Raw genomic sequence first — 22,581 nt, 5'->3', positions numbered from 1 at the left:
ATAGATGGATGGTGAGATCATATATTACTTGACATGACATGATAGATGGATGGTGAGATCATATATTACTTGACATGTTATGATAGATGGATGGTGAGATCATATATTACTTGGCATGTTATGAAAGATGGATGGTGAGATCATATATTACTTGACATGTCATAATAGATGGATGGTGAGATCATATATTACTAGACATGTCATGATACATGGATGGTGAGATCATATATTACTTGACATGTCATGATAGATGGATGGTGAGATCATATATTACCTAGCATGTTATACCAGATAGATGGTGAGATCATATATTACTTGGCATGTTATGAAAGATGGATGGTGAGATCATATATTACTTGACATGTCATGATAGATGGATGGTGAGATCATATATTACTTGACATGTCATGATAGATTGATGGTGAGATCATATATTACTTGACATGTCATGATAGATGGATGTTGAGGTTATATATTACTTGAGCATGTTATGATAGATGGATGTTGAGATCATATATTACTTGACATGGCATGGTAGATGGATGGTGAGATCATATATTACTTGACATGTCATGATAGATGGATGGTGAGATCATATATCACTTGACATGTTATGGTAGATGGATGGTGAGATCATATATTACTTGATATGTCATGATAGATGGATGATGAGATTATATACACATGACATGTTATGGTAGATGGATGATCAGATCATATATTACTTGAGCATATTATGATAGATGAATGGTGAGATAATATATTACTTGACATGTCCAGATAGATGGATGGTGAGATCATATATTACTTGACATGTCATGATAGATGGATGGTGAGATCATATATTACTTGAGCATGTCATAATAAATGGATGGTAAGATCATATATTACTTGAGCATGTCATAATAAATGGATGGTGAGATCATATATTACTAGACATGTCATGATAGATTGATGGTGAGATCATATATTACTTGAGTATGTCATAATAGATGGATGGTAAGATCATATATTACTAGATATGTCATGATAGATGGATGGTGAGATCATATATTACTTGACATGTCATAATAGATGGATGTTGAGATTATATATTACCTAACATGTTATACCAGATAGATGGTGAGATCATAAATTACTTGAGCATGTTATGATAGATTGATGGTGAGAGCATATATTACTTGAGCATGTCATAATAGATGGATGGTAAGATCATATATTACTTGACATGTTTCGACAGGTGGATGGTGAGATCATATATTACCTGATATATCATGATAGATGGATGGTGAGATCATATATTACTTGACATGTCATGATAGATGGATGGTGAGATCATATATTACTTGACGTGTCATGATAGATGGATGTTGAGATCATATATTACTTGAGCATGTAATGAAAGATGGATGGTGAGATCATATATTACTTGATATGTCATGACAGATGGATGATTTGATTGTATATTACTTGACATGTAATGATAGATGGATGGTGAGATCATATATTACTTGATATGTTATGTTAGATGGATGTTGAAATTATATATTACTTGACATGTAATGTTTGATGGATGGTGAGATCATATATTACTTGGCATCTCAAGGTAGATTGGTGGTTATATCATAGATTACTTTAGAATGTCAAGATAGATACCTCAACGTTAATGCTTCAGTCACAGACAGGATAACCATCCCTGGCTTTACATCCTCTTGCTCAATAATGCTTCACACACTAAGCCAGCACCATCAGCTTCCACACACCAGGGCTTTGCACTGATATTCATAATTTGTTCATGGTCATTGGTTTCAGGAAATTGTGTTCAGCCAGCATGGTACACACAGATATTGGTGTACATCAATATGAATTTAATAATGTGTTGCACAAAAGTCATTGATAAATGTGAAACACATGTTGATGTGTTTCCATTATACCACAACTGGAACAGAAAAAACATGGTAGTAATTTATATTATTCAAATTAAATCCTAGCCAGTTTTCTACAGTTGATAAGTGAGCAAAGCTGTACTGTGACACAGCATAGTGACAAAGAATGGTGACACAGAATGGTGACACACAATGGTGACAAAGAATGGTGACACAATGGTGACACAGAATGGTGACACAGAATGGTGACACAATGGTGACAGAATGGTCACAGAATGGTGACACAGAATGGTGACACAGAATAGTGACACAATGGTGACAGAATGGTGACACAGAATGGTGACAAGGAATGGTGACATACAATGGTGACACAGAATGGTGACACAATGGTGACTCACAATGGTGACACAATGGTGACAGAATGGTGACACAGAATGGTGACAAAGAATGGTGAGACACAATGGTGACACACAATGGTGACACACAATAGTGACAGAATGGTGACACAATGGTGACACACAATGGTGACACAGAATGGTGACACAATGGTGACAGAATGGTGACAGGATGGTGACACAGAATGGTGACACAGAATAATGACACAATGGTGACAGAATGGTGACACAGAATGGTGACACAGAATGGTGACAAAGAATGGTGACACACAATGGTGACACACAATGGTGACACAGAATAGTGACATAATGGTGAAACAAAGGTGACACACAATGGTGACACAGAATGGTGACACAATGGTGACACACAATGGTGACACACAATGGTGACACAGAATGGTGACACAGAATGGTGACACAGAATAGTGACAAAGAATGGTGACACACAATGGTGACACAGAATAGTGACATAATGGTGAAACAAAGGTGACACACAATGGTGACACACAATGGTGACAAACAATGGTGTCACAGAATGGTGACACAGAATAGTGACAAAGAATGGTGACACACAATGGTGACACAGAATAGTGACATAATGGTGACACAATGGTGACACACAATGGTGACACACAATGGTGACACAGAATGGTGACACACAATGGTGATGCAATGGTGACATACAATGGTGACACACAATGGTGACAGAATGGTGACAGAATGGTTACAGAATGGTTACAGAATGGCGAGTCAGAAGAAGGGTCTGTCTCCCCACCCGTCCTCATCATACACACCAGCACCTTGGACCATCCCCATGCTCCCTCGGTCAGGTTATCAACATTTTTGCAGCTGCAAACAATCAGGATTAATTCCATGCTGGACTTACAATCTGCTGTTTCATATGCCTACATGATTTCATGAGTGGTTATATTTTATCATTATTTTTGAGAAACATAACACACAATATCAACATGCTTTTTTAAATTAATATCTTAATGTTTATTTGTTATGATCTTCATGTTGAAAAACTGGCGTACAATCAACAAAACACGAAAAAGGATAACCTAAAAAATATATGATAACGTCTGAGTTAAGTCTCCCAAGTGATATGGCCAATATTCATATACATGTCTATTCATATTTAGTATATATTTTCAAAGCAAATGCTAATACCACAGGACAATTCTTGTCCACAAACTATATCAGGTTTTACTGGACCACCTCAACAATATTCATACTTTATGATAAGTAATGATTTAGTCAGCAGCAATGGTAATCATTCTCAGCTGAAAGGGCTGGCCTCACAAACTGTCCCCAAGTCTGATGACAAAGGTCATGAATCAGTAATCGGGGAAACAAGGTGTGTGTATTGTAATGGGGAGGCCTGGGTGACATTCACGGAGGCCAGGAAGTGATGCGGTAGACATATATATACCCAATAATGAGGCATGTGCTATCTACACTGTGTTGGAGGAGGGTAATCACAGCTATATTAACTGTGGCATGTAGCGCATATCATGCCATTATCCAAGCTCCTATAATACCAAGGTGGCACACATTTCAGGGCATTTACAGACAGGTATTAATATTAGCACTTATTTCAGGGCATTTACAGACAGGCACTTACATTGGTACACATTTCAGGGCATTTACAGACAGGAATTTACATTGGCACACATTTCATGGCATTTACAGACAGGCACTTACATGGCACACATTTCAGGGCATTTACAGACAGGCACTAACATTGGTACACATTTCAGGGCATTTACAGACAGGCACTTACATTGGCACACATTTCAGGCCATTTACAGACAGGCATTAACATTGGTACACATTTCAGAGCATTTACAGACAGCCACTTATATTGGCACACATTTCAGGGCATTTACAGACAGGCATTAACATTGGTACACATTTCAGAGCATTTACAGACAGGCACTTACATTGGTACACATTTCAGGGCATTTGCAGACAGGCACTTACATTGGCATACATTTCAGGGCATTTACAGACAGCCACTTACATTGGCACACATTTCAGAGCATTTACAGACAGGCACTTACATTGGCACACATTTCAGAGCATTTACAAACAGGCACTTACATTGGTACACATTTCAGGGCATTTACAGACAGGCACTTACATTGGCACACATTTCAGGCCATTTACAGACAGGCACTTACATTGGCACACATTTCAGAGCATTTACAGACAGGCACTTACATTGGTACACATTTCAGGGCATTTACAAACAGGCACTTACATTGGCACACATTTCAGGCCATTTACAGACAGGCACTTACATTGGCACACATTTCAGGGCATTTACAGACAGGCACTTACATTGGTACACATTTCAGAGCATTTACAGACAGGCACTTACATTGGTACACATTTCAGGGCATTTGCAGACAGGCACTTACATTGGCACACATTTCAGGGCATTTACAGACAGGCACTTACATTGGTACACATTTCAGAGCATTTACAGACAGGCTCTTACACTGGCACACATTTCAGGGCATTTACAGACAGGCATTAACATTGGCACACATTTCAGGGCATTTACAGGCAGAAACTAACATTGGCTCATATTTCCCGGATGATCCCATGACATCCCTTGTTATTGCAGTCTCATCAAACACATTGCTTAAGAACATCTAACAGAAACTTCAGATCCACACTGTTGATGCAATGTCTTATGTCCAAGGAAACAAAAAGATCTCTTGATCTGCACCCCGATGTGTACTATGTAACAAACTTCACTACCACATATTTTATTCTATCTAATATGCTTCACAACTAATATTATATTATATAAGACAGCTACACAATAAATCGCAAAGAGCAAAAGTAAATGTCCCCCTGATTGTATCAGGTGTTGCTGGGAAAGTGTCAGCATTCACACTGTTACCTGGTTCTGTCTGGGGTGTTGCTGTGTAGGTGTCAACATTCACACTGTTACCTGGTTGTGTCAGGTTAGTGACAACATTCTCACTGTTACCTGGTTGTGTCAGGTTAGTGACAACATTCTCACTGTTACCTGGTTGTGTCAGGTTAGTGACAACATTCTCACTGTTACCTGGTTGGGTCAGGTTAGCGACAACATTCACACTGTTACCTGGTTGGGTCAGGTTAGCGACAACATTATCACTGTTACCTAGTTGTGTCAGGTTAGCGACAACATTCACACTGTTACCTGGTTGGGTCAGGTTAGTGTCAACATTCTCACTGTTACCTGGTTGGGTCAGGTTAGTGTCAACATTCACACTGGTACCTGGTTGGGTCAGGTTAGCGACAACATTCACACTGTTACCTAGTTGGGTCAGGTTAGCGACAACATTCACACTGTTACCTAGTTGGGTCAGGTTAGCGACAACATTCACACTGTTACCTAGTTGGGTCAGGTTAGCGACAACATTATCACTGTTACCTAGTTGGGTCAGCGACAACATTCTCACTGTTACCTAGTTGTGTCAGGTTAGTGACAACATTCACACTGTTACCTGGTTGGGTCAGGTTAGCGACAACATTCACACTGTTACCTAGTTGGGTCAGGTTAGCGACAACATTATCACTGTTACCTAGTTGGGTCAGCGACAACATTCTCACTGTTACCTAGTTGTGTCAGGTTAGTGACAACATTCACACTGTTACCTGGTTGGGTCAGGTTAGCGACAACATTCACACTGTTACCTAGTTGGGTCAGGTTAGCGACAACATTATCACTGTTACCTAGTTGGGTCAGCGACAACATTCTCACTGTTACCTAGTTGTGTCAGGTTAGTGACAACATTCACACTGTTACCTGGTTGGGTCAGGTTAGCGACAACATTCACACTGTTACCTAGTTGGGTCAGGTTAGCGACAACATTCACACTGTTACCTAGTTGGGTCAGGTTAGCGACAACATTCACACTGTTACCTAGTTGGGTCAGGTTAGCGACAACATTATCACTGTTACCTAGTTGGGTCAGCGACAACATTCTCACTGTTACCTAGTTGTGTCAGGTTAGCGACAACATTCACACTGTTACCTAGTTGGGACAGGTTAGCAACAACATTTACACTGTTAACTAGTTGGGTCAGGTTAGCGACAACATTCACTCTGTTAACTAGTTGTTCCTGATTAGCAACAACATTCTCACTGTTACCTAGTTGTGTCAGGTTAGCGACAACATTCACACTGTTACCTAGTTGGGTCAGGTTAGCAACAACATTTACACTGTTAACTAGTTGGGTCAGGTTAGCGACAAGGTTCATCTCCCCCTTGAGGTAAGCAAGATGCTACTTAGGCTCTCCTACCCAAAATAAACTCGCTCATAACATGATTGTGTAACGCTGTCAACGACATGATTCACTTATCCCAGCACTCGAGTGGCTGGTGAGAGACTGGAAGCATTGTTTTATTCTGCCCCAATTAAGTTTCGACACAGTAAAAACATCAGGATTATAGACAAAAAGTTGCAGTGAACATGTTGCGACCCTGTGGACATGAACAAATCTTTGGGTGTGTTGGTGAGTGGTGTTCCTGAACATTGTTATTAATGCAACATGAATATGTTTGCAAAAATATAACATAGTCTAAAAGAAAAACAAAAGAGCATAATGAAAAATGAAAAAGAAAAGCATGAACAAACACCGGTATTTAATTAAGGATTAAAGAAAATGTGAAAAAAAGCAATTAATTAATACAGAAACGGTAGAATACAGACCCTGAAACACATCCAATGCTGGATATTTTGAGGCATGAGAATTAACCAGGCAAAACACAACAGAGACAGCATTTACTAGCCTTGCTCCAAGGCTGTACTGAAAGAAAAGTCCCTGGATGTGTTGTAATTCTATCCTCTTAATAGGCAAGTCTAGATCCTCAGTCTCTAATAGGGACAACTTGTTCTTAATTTTTACATAATCTAGATATTATGATTAAAACTAATAATTATTGCCTTAGAGACTTGTGCAAGTCTAAGCATTTACCAATATTGCCATAGTTTGTGAAGTACAGTTTAGGTATGAATACTGAATTTTTTTGACAAGCATATCTAACCATGGTAACACAGATATAAAAATGTTTCAGGAAATTGTAATTTTTTCAAAAATGTTAACAAAAATGTCAAATAGGAATTTCACACAGTATTGATTCCATGTTTTAAATTCATGTATCCTTTCTTTCTCTCCCCAGACCCCCTAAAACATAGTCCCAATTTTTAACATAGCCCCATCAACAAAATCCCCCTTTCAGACACTTGAGAATTTCCCAAGAAACACATGTGTGTGAATGTCTCTGTATGGCAGGAACAAACTGTTGTGTGGCAGGAACCCAAACTTGACCAACCTTGTTCCTCCAAAGGAAGAAATGCCAGTTGTAATAATTCTGCCGGAACTTATACACATGGAACCACATCTTGTTTACAGAGAGCTTGCACACAGGGAATCTAGTAGACAATCAGTCACGCCCTCATGAAGACTTTCAACAACATTCATTTTACTCCTTGTACATTTCACATTGATGACATGCCAACATTGTTACCAATTGTGGAGCAGCTGGTTGTCAAAAAGATAAAGTCATGGTACAACACTAAACCAGTTGTCTGTGTACAACACTAAACCAGCTGTCTATGTACAACACTAAACCAGCTGTCTATGTACAACACTAAACCATTGCTGGCTGTGTACAACACTAAAAAAGCCGTCTGTGTACAGTACAACACTAAACCAGCTGTCTATGTACAACACTAAACCAGCTGTATGTGTACAACATTAAACCAGCTGTCTGTGTGCAACACAACACTAAACCAGCTGTCTATGTACAACACTAAACCAGTTGTCTGTGTACAACACTAAACTAGTTGTCTGTGTACAGCACAACACTAAACCAGCTGTCTGTGTGCAACACAACACTAAACCAGCTGTCTATGTACAACACTAAACCAGGTGTCTGTGTGCAACACTTAACCAGTTGTCTGTGTACAACACTAAACCAATGCTTGCTGTGTACAACACTAAACCAGCTGTCTGTGTTCAACACTAAACCAGCTGTCTGTGTACAGCACAACACTAAACCAGCTGTCTGTGTACAACACAACACTAAACCAGCTGTCTATGTAAAACACTAAACCAGATGTCTGTGTGCAACACTAAACCAGTTGTCTGTGTACAACACTAAACCAATGCTTGCTGTGTACAACACTAAACCAGCTGTCTGTGTACAGCACAACACTAAACCAGCTGTCTATGTACAACACTAAACCAGATGTCTGTGTGAAACACTAAACCAGTTGTCTGTGTACAACACTAAACCAATGCTTGCTGTGTACAACACTATACCAGCTGTCTGTGTTCAACACTAACCAGCTGTCTGTGTACAGCACAACACTAAACCGGCTCTCTGTGTATAGTACAACACTAAACCCGCTGTGTGTGTACAACACTAAACCAATGCTGTCTGTGTACAAAACTAACCAGCTGTCTGTGTACAGTACAACACTAAACCAGTTCTCTGTGTACAGTACAACACCAAACCAGCTCTCTGTGTACAACAATAAACCAGCTGTCTGTGTACAACACTAAACCAGCTGTCTGTGTACAACACGAAACCAGCTGTCTGTGTACAACACTAAACCAGCTGGCTGTGTACAACACTAAACCAGCTGGCTGTGTACAACACTGAACCAATGCTGTCTGTGAACACCAAACCAGCTGTCTATGTACAACACTAAACCAGCTGTCTGTGTACAACACAACACCAAACCAGCTGTCTGTGTACAGCACAACACTAAACCACCTGTCTGTGTGCAACACTAAACCAGCTGTCTATGTACAACACGAAACCAGCTGTCTGTGTACAACACTAAACCAGCTGGCTGTGTACAACACTAAACCAGCTGGCTGTGTACAACACTGAACCAATGCTGTCTGTGAACACCAAACCAGCTGTCTATGTACAACACTAAACCAGCTGTCTGTGTACAACACAACACCAAACCAGCTGTCTGTGTACAGCACAACACTAAACCACCTGTCTGTGTGCAACACTAAACCAGCTGTCTATGTACAACACTAAACCAGCTGTCTGTGTACAACACAACACCAAACCAGCTGTCTGTGTGCAACACTAAACCTGCTGTCTATGTACAACACTAAACCAGCTGTCTGTGTACAACACAACACTAAACCAGCTGTCTGTGTGCAACACTAAACCTGCTGTCTATGTACAACACTAAACCAGCTGTCTGTGTACAACACTAAACCAGCTGTCTGTGTACAACACTAAACCAGCTGTCTTGGTACAACACTAAACAATCTTGCTGTGTCCAACACTGAACCAATGCTGTCTGTGAACAACACCAGACCAGCTGTCTGTGTACAACACTATACCAGCTGTCTATGTGCAACACTAAACCAGCTGTCTATGTACAACACAACACTAAACCAGCTGTCTGTGTACAACACTAAACCAGCTGGCTGTGTACAACACTGAACCAATGCTGTCTGTGAACAACACCAAACCAGCTGTCTTTGTACAACACTTAACCAGCTGTCTGTTTACAACACTAAACCAGCTGTCTATGTACAACACAACAATAAACCAGCTGTCTGTGTACAACACTAAACCAGCTGTCTGTGTACAACACAAAACTAAACCAGCTGTCTGTGAACAGCACAAAACCAAACCAGCTGTCTGTGTAAAGCACAACACTAAACCACCTGTCTGTGTGCAACACTAAACCAGCTATGTACAACACTAAACCAGCTGTCTGTGTGCAACACTAAACCTGCTGTCTATGTACAACACTAAACCAGCTGTCTGTGTACAACACTAAACCAGCTGTCTGTGTACAACACTAAACCAGCTGTCTTGGTACAACACTAAACAATCTTGCTGTGTCCAACACTGAACCAATGCTGTCTGTGAACAACACCAGACCAGCTGTCTGTGTACAACACTATACCAGCTGTCTATGTGCAACACTAAACCAGCTGTCTATGTACAACACAACACTAAACCAGCTGTCTGTGTACAACACTAAACCAGCTGGCTGTGTACAACACTTAACCAGCTGTCTGTGTACAACACTAAACCAGCTGTCTATGTACAACACAACACTCAACCAGCTGTCTGTGTACAACACTAAACCAGCTGTCTGTGTACAACACAACACTAAACCAGCTGTCTGTGAACAGCACAAAACCAAACCAGCTGTCTGTGTAAAGCACAACACTAAACCACCTGTCTGTGTGCAACACTAAACCAGCTATGTACAACACTAAACCAGCTGTCTGTGTACAACACTAAACCAGCTGTCTTCTTACAGCACAACACTAAACCAGATGTCTGTGTACAACACTAAACCAGCTCTCTGTGTACAACACTAAACCAGCTGTCTATGTACAACACTCAACAAGCCATCTGTGTACAACAGTAAACCCGCTGTCTGTGTACAACACAACACTAAACCAGCTGTCTGTGTACAACACAACACCAGACCAGCTGTCTCTGTACAACACTAAACCAGCTGTCTGTGTACAACACTAAACCAGCTGTCTATGTACAACACTAAACCAGTGCTGTCTATGTACAACACTAAACCAGCTGTCTGTGTACAACAATAAACCAGTGCTGTCTTTGTACAACACTAAACCAGCTGTCTCTGTACAACACTAAACTAGCTGTCTATGTACAACACTAAACCAGCTGTCTGTGTACAACACTAAACCAGCTGTCTGTGTACAACACTAAACCAGTGCTGTCTATGTACAACACTAAACCAGCTGTCTGTGTACAACAATAAACCAGTGCTGTCTCAGTACAACAATAAACCAGTGCTGTCTCAGTACAACACTAAACCAGCTGTCTCAGTACAACACTCAACCAGCTGTCTGTGTACAACACTAAACCATTGCTGGCTGTGTACAACACTCAACAAGCCATCTGTGTCCAACAGTAAACCCGCTGTCTGTGTACAACACAACACTAAACCAGCTGTCTGTGTACAACACAACACCAGACCAGCTGTCTGTGTACAACACTAAACCAGCTGTCTGTGTACAACACTAAACCAGCTGTCTAGCTATGTACAACACTAAACCAGCTGTCTGTGTACAACATTAAACCAGTGCTGTCTATGTACAACACTAAACCAGCTGTCTGTGTACAACACTAAACCAGCTGTCTGTGTACAACACAACACCAGACCAGCTGTCTGTGTACAACACTAAACCAGCTGTCTGTGTACAACACTAAACCAGTGCTGTCTCAGTACAACACTAAACCAGCTGTCTCAGTACAACACTAAACCAGCTGTCTGTGTACAACACTAAACCATTGCTCGCTGTGTACAACACTAAACCAGCTGTCTGTGTACAACACTAAACCAGTGCTGTCTGTGTAAGAATTCTGTGTAGAGTCCTAGCAGTTCAGAGGACGCGAGACCACACACACTGCATATGACACAATAACAACAAATCTTAGACACTGATTCTTGTATCTTACAGTTTCCAGTTCCTCAAACAGAAATTTCACAAAAATCAAATTAAACAAAAAAATCCATCTTTTGTTATGTCCTATTTTACCCTTTTCCCATCTGGGATGAATGATGACGCAGGCCAACACCGGGAGTGATGTCAGCCAAAGACTCACTTCCTATGTTACAGAGGATATTGTATATTGAGTGATGAAGCCCAACAACATGTGCTTGTGATACACTGGAAGAAGCATTTTGCTGTCAGGGACATGGAAGTGAATCATTTAAAAAACTCTTTCCAGAAGGGGGATTAACTCTTTTGAGTATGTACACCTGCTGATGACATCCCTCCTTCATGCAGACTGAGGTTCACTGCTGATTGGGCATGACAAAGTAGGAATGTGTGCAGATGTTAATATCTGCTAAATATTTAAAAAAATGATAAATGTCAAATGAAATAGAATAATGTTCACAGATTATTATCATCTTCATGAGGATGATGACCAAGTTTCTTGAAGTAAAGTTAAGCCGAGATAAGTATTAAAAGAAATCATCTCATTGTAAAAGGATATCCCCCTTAAATGATGAGGATGTCTAATGAACAGGTCACCCTGATTATCCTCATCATGCTCCTGGTTTCTCTGTTCCGATGTTACCAGACTCGACACATGTGGGTGGTAGTTCAGTCATTATTTTAGGTCAACAGGTAGTGCAAATAATCATTGGAATTATCAGCCCCAAAATTAAGTCAATTTTGTATCGGAAACCTGACAATATGCTTTTGGAATCACTTTAAGAAAAATATATTTTTTAGCAAGTTTTTTTATTCTTATTTGGATAGCCTGTACACTAAATGCATAAAATTAATTCTACTATCTAGCACAGGCAAATATATTGTGAGTTCATGACTCTGATCAAGGTTGAAGTCTGGATGTGAGTGACAGGGTCTGCCATGCAGTTTTCTAATACAATCTGGATTCCTCACATGGACAACCACCAAAACAACCAAAATGTTCATGTTTTTATTTCCAACAATATGAACACTGCTATCTCAATCTTAATTTCATTTTTATCTACTTCACACTTCACTCTTACTGAACAGCCATCATCGGGATGTTTTCAGAACAATGTTGTAGGTATTCAGTGACAAAATACTGTGAACACATGAAATCAATATCTCACAGGAGAAAAATATCATGTTATTTAAATCGAGTGAAATCACAGTAAAGCCAGAGTGACATTCAGTGGGCCTGACTGACTGACTACAATATTATATACTGAACTGCAAAAGAAACATCACCATGGATAGATATATGAGAAACCTTATTTGTTCAAATACTGTAAACATACTTTGAGACATATTAAAAAGATGAAACTTGGCCAAATTGATCACCAAGGTTGAAATTAGAGTGTCAAATGTTCTTAAAGTGAAACACAACACTAGTCTCTAAGAAAATGGCATCACAAGTCAGTATCTCGTGTGCCCCCATGTGCATTGATGACTGCGGTGCCACGTCGATACATGGAATGAATGAGGCAGTTGATGAAGGCCATAGGCACTTGAGCCCACACTCTGAGGAACGCCTGATGCAGTTTAGCTGCAGTTGTCAGACGTCATTCAGCCATCATTGAATCTCGTCCCACAGGTGCTCAATGAGATTTAAATCAGGACTGAGGGCAGGCCACTGCATGGTTCTGATGCCATTCTGCTGGAGGAAGTCTCTTGTTGCTCTCTCAGTGCGGGCACGGGCGTTATCATGCTGAAACCTGTGGTTGCGGCGACGTGCCAAATGAGGTATGGTGTGTGGTCTCAAGACTTGATCAATGTACCCAGCTGCTGTGACACCATTGCCTCTCCCTGGACCGATGTTCTGGAAGACCACAGGGCCGATCCTCTGTGCAAGACCAATTCCACCCCACACCATGATGCTCGTATCACCCCACGAGTCTCTCTCAACAACACAAGCATCTGAATAACATTCCCCACGGTGTCGCCAGGCTCTCTCTCTGCCATCTGCTGTTGAGATACAGTTACGGCTCTCGTCTGAGAAGAGGACTCTTCCACTGCTGGTGGCGCCAATACTGGTGCTGTGTTGCCCACTGAAGATGGTCCCGGCGATGACGTGGTGTCAGAATGGGTCCTCGGCGTGGCCTGTGACAGTGGAGGTGTCTGCTCGTCAATCGTCGATGCATGGTGTCCGCACAAATGTGTCTCTGGTGTGTCCCCATGGTCTGTCAAGCAGTTTCTGCAGCAGTAACAAAGCGATCTTGAAGATGCTGTTGCACAATCTGACGATCCTGACGTCGGGTGGTGACCCTTGGTCTTCCACTACGTGGTCGGTCATCTGTAGTGTTGGTGGTCTGGTACCGTTGCTGGAGCCTTCATGTGGTCCTTATGTGGACTTGAAATGCATTCGCTACTTGCCTGGCGGATTGTCCAGCATGCAATCGTCCAAGGGCTTGGTGTCGCTGATTTTCGGTCAATCTTGGCATGTGGTAGCAATTCAATAACGAATGAATGTTATCTCATCTGGGTGGATTTTTATAGGGCAAGAAATGGGAGAACGCATGTGCATTTCAAATTGCCCGGAACTCACATGCATCAGGTTACCATGGCCGTTGCTATGATGCATTTGGGTGATCGGTTTTATTGTCATCTGCTTTGTTTATTATCATCAAATTTCATTTTTCCGGACAGGGTAATGTTAAATTTTAGAAATTTTGATAACAATTACCCAGATATTAAAATGACAACTTTTCATGCAATGTTACTTGGGGTGACATTACTTTTGCGGTTCAGTATATTTGGATCATTATAACACACATTAAGCACAAGCATGGTCTAATGGACATTCATCAGCATTTGAATTTGCATGCACAAAAGAAATGAACTTTTTTCGAATTTTTCAAAATATCAGTTTTGTGTTCATCCAATAGGGAGTTGTTTTCCAGATGCATTCACAAATATATTCACATAACAATGGGTACTGATGAATTATTATTTTAATAATATCTATGGACATTTTTGATTTTTTTCTTTCTGTTGGCAGTACTCTCCATCATGTTGTCTTATTAGGAAACAGTTTTTTTGACAGTTTTTTGTGTCATCAGTTTCTGAATAAACATCACATGAATTCCTATGTGGATCAATGCTTCACTTTCTATCAATATAATACTGTTAACTAGTTAGGATCACACAAATGTCACACATTGTTAACTATTAATGGTTACATCAATGTCACACTGTTAACTAGTTAGGATCATATTCAAACACACACTGTTAACTAGTAAGGGTTACATCCATGTCACACTGTTAACTAGTTAGAGTTACATCCATGTCACACAGTTAACTAGTTAGGGTTACATCCATGGCACACACTGTTAACTAGTTAGAATTACATTATTGTCAAACACTGTAACTAGTTAGGGTTACATCCATGGCACACACTGTTAACTAGTTAGAATTACATCATTGTCAAACACTGTAACTAGTTAGGGTTACATCCATGTCAAACACTGTAACTAGTTAGGGTTACATCATTGTCAAACACTGTAACTAGTTAGTGTTACATCCATGTCAAACATTGTAACTAAACTGGGCGGCAAAAGAAAGTATAAGTCGAGTTCCATGATTGATAAAAAAATAACAAGAAGAGGTTTTGTTGTGAATTATAACATAATCTAGGAAGGGGTAACAAATGATTGATCAACCTCAGTTTGAATGAAATTGTGCAATCACAGGTAATGTAAGCTCAAGGTAAACAATGGTGGGGTAAGAAATTTCATTTTCAAAAGTTGTCTGAAATATCACCCAAAAAATTGTCAGACACACTACAAGTTGCCTTCAATAGCGTGTATGACCTCCAGCTGCCTCAATGCATGCTGTGATACGCCGCCTCATCGATGACGCCAGTCTTCTGATGACGTGGACAGGAATCCATTGCCACTCATCTCTCAAGGCCCGCTGCAATTCTTGTCTGTTGTCAGGAGGCTGATGGCGTGCTCTAATCTGTCTGTCAAGATGGTCCCACAGATGTTCAATAGGATTCATGGGGCAGTGGGCAGGCCAGGGCACAACGTCAACGTTCTGCTGGTTTAGAAAGATCCGAGTCGGTCTTGCAGTATGGGGCCTGGCATAGTCGTGTTGAAACAATGTCCCCTGCTGTTGGTTTTGTAAGAACAGAGGCACAACTGGCTGCAACACTTGGTCTCTGTACTGCACAGCATTCAGGTTTCCCTGTGTAATCACCAAATCAGTCTTCTGATCTCTACAAATACCTCCCCACACCATGACATCTCACCCGCCAAATGGATGGACCTCTCGAATACACGCCGGAGCCAAACATTCCCCTCTTCGTCCGATAAACTCGTTCTCTGCCGTCATTTCGAAGCAAGTTAAACCGACTTTCATCAGTAAACAGCACTCAACGCCAATTTCTCACTTGCCAGCGTCGAACCTGCCTCGCCCATCGCAGTCTCAGGCGTCGATGTTGAGCAGTCAGTACCATTCCTCGGAAAGGATGATACCATCGGATTCCAGCAGCACGAAGTCGTTGTAGTACTGTATGTTGGCTAATGGAATGTCCCAACGCTGTTGCTGCCGTGGCCGTGGCCGTCGCCGTTACGAATCTGTTTCACAGGTGAATGAGCCATATCTGACCGTCTTCCAGTGGTGTTGTCACTTGGGGTCGTCCGGTTCTAGGCCTGTCCTGTGTCCTCCCTGTCTGCCTGTACCGTTGAATCAGCCTGGCTACTGTCAATGGTGTACAACCAAACCTTCTGGCAATTCGGACCTGTGTTGCCCCCATTTCGGCCATACTGATGGCTCTCTCTCTCTGCTCCTGTGACAGTCATGGCATTTCTTTTGTGTGCTTTCATCACCCATGGTTAAACCCTGCAGACGAACGCATTTATACAGCTAACATGCATGTGCAGTTTATGCCATAGTCGGGAAACCTGTTTCACCATTTTTTTGTCACCGCACGAGCGCCGTCAAAGGTGGCGCGTTTGGGTGAGGTGTTTTTTGGTACCTGTTCCTGGGCAGTCATATTCCCAATACCCACTTTCCACTAGTTATTGCTGTTTTTAGTAAAATTACAAATTGCCAACCAATACTTTCTTTTGCCGCTTAGTTTAGTTAGAGTTACATCCATGGCACACACTGAATCAAGTTAGGGTTACATCCATGGTACACAGTTAACTAGTAAGGGTAACATCGATGTCATACACTGTTAACTAGTTAGAGTTACATCAATGTCACTCTGCTAACTAGTTAGGGTAACATCGATGTCATACACTGTTAACTAGTTAGAGTTACATCAATGTCACTCTGCTAACTAGTTAGGGTTACATCCATGTCAAACACTGTAACTAGTTAGGGTTACATCGATGTCACTCTGCTAACTAGTTGGGGTTACATCCATGTCAAACACTGTAACTAGTTAGGGTAACATCGATGTCATACACTGTTAACTAGTTAGAGTTACATCAATGTCACTCTGCTAACTAGTTAGGGTTACATCCATGTCAAACACTGTAACTAGTTAGGGTTACATCGATGTCAAACACTGCTAACTAGTTAGGGTTACATCCATGTCAAACACTGTAACTAGTTCGGGTTGCATCCATGTCATACACTGTTAACTAGTTATGGTTACACACATGGCACACACTGCTAACTAGTTAGGGTTACATCGATGTCAAACACTGTTAACTAGTTAGGGTGACATCGATGTCACTCACTGTTAACTAGTTAGGGTTTCATCCATAGCAAACACTGTTAACTAGTTAGAGTTACATCGATGTCACATACTGTTGACTAGTTAAGTTCATGTACAAGTTCTCTGTTTTAGTTAATTATTTTTAAATACTTTAACTATGACAGCTAATGGTGAAACAGGGAATAACAGTAAATTAAAGGATTCATGTTCACCATCTGCCATCTCTTTAATATTTACACCAGTAACAAAACACTGCAACATGTTTAAAAAGTGTTCTAACTATATATTTATCTCAAATCATCATTAAAACGCAAATACAATCCCACTCGTCTGTAACATACTACCGGCACAAGTTTCATAACATATTATTTATTACACATTAATAGACTAACTTTCAGCTGTCACTTGTGTCCGTCCATGCAGGTTCAATATGATGGCCATCTCTGTACAGTGGACAAGTATTCCTGAACTGGTCATCAGGTCACAGGTCACAGGTCACAGGTCACACATCATAAGCTAGTCATAAACTAACAGCAACAATGACTACTTCAGCTCTTCTGTTGCCTTATTGCGTCACACATGCTTACTTCATGGCAAAATATGTTTGTAATATTTCTCATTTGAAATGTCTCTTAGTTGTAATTTTACTTTTGAGTTGTGAGAAAATAGAGAAATCAGCTGTCACATTCTGTAAATCTTGTAATTAATGCGAGCATGAATTAAATGCAAAAAATGCGAATGGTCTTTGCTGGCATTATAAACATCGCATTTCTTTCAACGATAAGCCATTTTGGACAGCAGAAATACCAACTTGGACATATGCTGAAATTAAAGTCCAGACAGACGCCACCCACGCAACACGGTGTCTTTGTTCTTTGCGACTGCGTCAAAGGCCGACACGAGCCAGCGCGCATGTATTGTTTTAGCGGAAGTACTCTACTCAGCGCTAATAAGCGATGCTATTAGGTGTGTGATTGGATTAATGTAAGATTAAGGTGAGGATTATCCTGTAAACCCGACAGAGGATGTTTTCTTTAGATGCTTGGGAGGAGGGGGGTGTCGCATTCATATTGAGTTGCATTTTTGGCTAGGGACCAGTGGTAGCATTCTTTTGGAGACGCATTAATTTCATGATTTACAGTAACACACACTGACAATCTCCAGCTATATAACACACACCTTTCCTTCTGTGAAGTGAACATTTAACTCACTGTGTACAAGTCTTTTATCATACACTCTTGTCTCAGGTGCCAATAACTGTTCTATGTTTTGAAAAAATCAAGCTATGAACCTAAATATAATCAGGTGAGCTATAAACGTTTGATAACCATTTGATAAATCCCCATAATACATGTTGACAATTTCATAATTGTGACATGAAGTTGAAATAAAACAACACAGTATTTATAAACAGTTTAGAGCTGGTAACAATGTTCAGTCATGAGCTGGTAACAATGTTCAGTTCTGAGCTGGTAACAATGTTCAGTCATGAGCTGGTAACAATGTTCAGTCATGAGCTGGTAACAATGTTCAGTCATGAGCTGGTAACAATGTTCAGTCATGAGCTTGTAACAATGTTCAGTCATGAGCTGATAACAATGTTCAGTCATGAGCTGGTCACAATGTTCAGTCATGAGCTGATAACAATGTTCAGTCATGAGCTGATAACAACGTTCAGTCATGAGCTGATAACAATGTTCAGTCATGAGCTGATAACAATGTTCAGTCATGAGCTGATAATAATGTTCAGTCATGAGCTGATAACAATGTTCAGTCATAAGCTGATAACAATGTTCAGTCATGAGCTGGTAACAATGTTAAGTCATCAGCTGGTAACAATGTTCAGTCATGAGCTGGTAACAATGTTCAGTCATGAGCTGATAACAATGTTCAGTCATGAGCTGATAACAATGTTCAGTCATGAGCTGATAACAATGTTCAGTCATGAGCTGGTAACAATGTTCAGTTATGAGCTGGTCACAATGCTCAGTCATGAGCTGATAACAATGTTCAGTCATGAGCTGATAACAATGTTCAGTCATGAGCTTGTAACAATGTTCAGTCATGAGCTTGTAACAATGTTCAGTCATGAGCAGATGACAATGTTCAGTCATGAGCTGATGACAATGTTCAGTCATGAGCTGCTCACAATGTTCAGTCAGGAGACATATTCACTTGGCCGGTTGGTGGTATTATGCATCTGAGGATGAGTGGTTTTAATTCCACTTTCACACATGCCTCTTGCTCACAGAGATCAATTCAACTGTTACAGGATAAAATGCATTTTAATTTTCTAAATCACGTATTTATGAAATACCCACAGTGAAATGTTCACATGCTCCTTTGTTCCAGGGTAGTAACAATATGTGATGGTGTGCCTGTTATGTTGCCAATATCATAAAAGCCTCTCACATGATGACCAGAAAATCTCAGTGTACATATTTCCACACCACTGTTAACAACCTCCTACTTGGTACACGTTGGTGCAGTGCGGGGATTAAAACTTTGAACTATCAAGTAAGTTAATTTTTGATGAACCATACTGATATTAATCCTGGTATCATGCTGATTACACATTCATAGAACAAAACATGAACATGTATGCAAAATTGCCATTGAATCATTCTCAAACATAATTAATAAACAAATAGTTGACAACGTTTTGCTATTTATTGCCTTTAACGAATTGATTTATAGGTACTGTTACAAATCATCATAGAACTTTCCAAGTATGTAGAAACAACTTCAGTGTAATTATATGATAGGTGCACACCACTGTCATGCCTCCTGGTAAACTCATGCTACCACAATTATCCTTCCTGATCACACAATAATGATGAGGAGAAGTAAGTTTATTTACATGTTCATAAGTCTCCCCAAACACTGTCTGCAGTACACAGAGAACATGAATGATGGTTTACCTTTGTGTGAGGGCAGTCAGCAGACACTGTCAGTTGGTGAAGCAGCCGGACACAGCAGCACCCGGTTCCATTACTCCAGACAGGTGGCCATTACAACATTGCCGCTATATCCACACTGATACTCCTTATTGGCCTTCTAACCGCCTACCGCCCGATCCCATGGTCGTGTTACACGATTAACAACAGCAGTGTAACTCCCAGCTCTGAAAGCATTCTTCCTGCCTCGCACAGCAAGGGGATCTGCCTTATAGCAGCTACAACAGCGTGCTAGCAGACTCTGGGAGTTCAATGATTTCCTGGTCACATGCAGCCCACAGAAGTGAAGGGCCCAGATCTCTCCAACCCCTCTCATAGTCCATGGTGGAATATAAGTTTCCTCAATTCTTTCACTTGTAGGTTAAGCATGATTGGTAGATTGTCGCAGCGTTGGACAAAAGCATTTTATGATGCAGTTATTGTGAGGTGAAGCTCCACAAGTCCCTGTGAGTTGCTGCTATGTATGCAGTGGTTTTATCTTGAATAAACACCTATTCCCATACATGTCAACTTCGTGCATTACACATCAGATATATCCAGCAGTATATTGACATTACAAGGAAAATTGAGGCAACAAATTCATTGCAATTTTACACAATAATGTAAGTGCTGGAATGATATCTAAACTACTTCCAGAACAGATTCATATGAAATATTAGCCATGCCAACAGGATCCATACCTTTAAGTTGATGAAGTTGATAACTCCACTCACCCCACCCATCACCACCACATATGTCCTGCCTACATACATACATACAGCTTACAGGCCCCTCCCACCTATCTACACATACACCTTACAGGCCCCTCCCACCTATCTACACATACACCTTACAGGCCCCTCCCATCAATATATACAGCTTACAGACCCCTCCCACCTACACATACCGCTTACAGGCCCCTCCCATCAATATATACAGCTTACAAACCCCTCCCATCTACACATACAGCTTACAGGCACCTCCCACCTACACATACAGCTTACAGGCCCCTCCCACCTACACATACAGCTTACAGGCCCCTCCAATCTATACATACAGCTTACAGACCCCTCCCATCTACACATACAGCTTACAGGCCCCTCCCATCAATATATACAGCTTACAGGCCCCTCCCATCTATACATACAGCTTACAGGCCCCTCCCACCTACACATACAGCTTACAGGCCCCTCCCATCAATATATACAGCTTACAGGCCCCTCCCATCAATATATACAGCTTAGAGGCCCCTCCCATCAATATATACAGCTTACAGGCCCCTCCCATCAATATATACAGCTTACAGGCCCCTCCCACCTACACATACAGCTTACAGGCCCCTCCCATCAATATATACAGCTTGCAGGCCCCTCCAATCAATATATACAGCTTACAGGCCCCTCCCATCAATATATACAGCTTACAGGCCCCTCCCACCTACACATACAGCTTACAGGCCCCTCCCACCTACACATACAGCTTGCAGGCCCCTCCCATCAATATATACAGCTTACGGGCCCCTCCCACCTACACATACAGCTTACAGGCCCCTCCCATCAATATATACAGCTTACAGGCCCCTCCCATCAATATATACAGCTTACAGGCCTGCTCCCATCTATACATACAGCTTACAGGCCCCTCCCACCTACATGTACAGCTTACAGACCCCTCCCATCTATACATACAGCTTACAGGCCCCTCCCACCTATCTACACATACAGCTTACAGGCCCCTCCCATCTATACATACAGCTTACAGGCCCCCCACCCACCTACACATACAGCTTACAGGCCCCCCACCCACCTACACATACAGCTTACAGGCCCCTCCCATCTATACATACAGCTTACAGGCCCCTCCCATCAATACATACAGCTTAAAGGCCCCTCCCATCTATACATACAGCTTACAGGCTCCTCCCATCTATATATACAGCTTACAGACCCCTCCCATCTATATATACAGCTAACAGGCCCCTCCCACCTACATGTACAGCTTACAGGCCCCTCCCATCTATACATACAGCTTACAGGCCCCTCCCATCAATATATACAGCTTACAGACCCCTCCCATCTATATATACAGCTTACAGGCCCCTCCCACCTATATGTACAGCTTACAGGCCCCTCCCATCTATACATACAGCTTACAGGCCCCTCCCATCAATATAT

At 41.2% G+C, this 22,581-nt stretch overlaps 2 protein-coding genes across 3 annotated transcripts in view; one reads left to right on the top strand and one right to left on the bottom strand.

The window, feature by feature from the left end:
* LOC124124605 (hemicentin-2-like) overlaps positions 1-20,605 on the bottom strand; it is a 368,103-nt gene extending 347,498 nt beyond the window's left edge. For both annotated transcript variants that reach the window (XM_048403772.1, XM_048403774.1), the window contains exon 1: positions 20,393-20,605. The gene's annotated coding sequence lies outside the window, so the exon portion shown is untranslated. The remainder of the gene's footprint in view (positions 1-20,392) is intronic.
* LOC125372232 (extensin-2-like) overlaps positions 1-22,379 on the top strand; it is a 28,085-nt gene extending 5,706 nt beyond the window's left edge. The window contains exon 2 of the mRNA XM_048381488.1: positions 21,230-22,379. Coding sequence (XP_048237445.1) covers positions 21,230-22,379 — 1,150 coding nt within the window. The remainder of the gene's footprint in view (positions 1-21,229) is intronic.
* The last annotated feature ends 202 nt before the right edge of the window (positions 22,380-22,581 follow it).

Source organism: Haliotis rufescens, unplaced genomic scaffold (genome assembly GCF_023055435.1).
Source record: "Haliotis rufescens isolate VD_foot unplaced genomic scaffold, xgHalRufe1.0.p SCAF_1, whole genome shotgun sequence".
In the NCBI taxonomy this organism is placed as follows: domain Eukaryota; kingdom Metazoa; phylum Mollusca; class Gastropoda; order Lepetellida; family Haliotidae; genus Haliotis; species Haliotis rufescens.
Note: the sequence above shows the minus strand (reverse complement) of the source record. Positions and strands in the feature narration are given on the sequence as shown.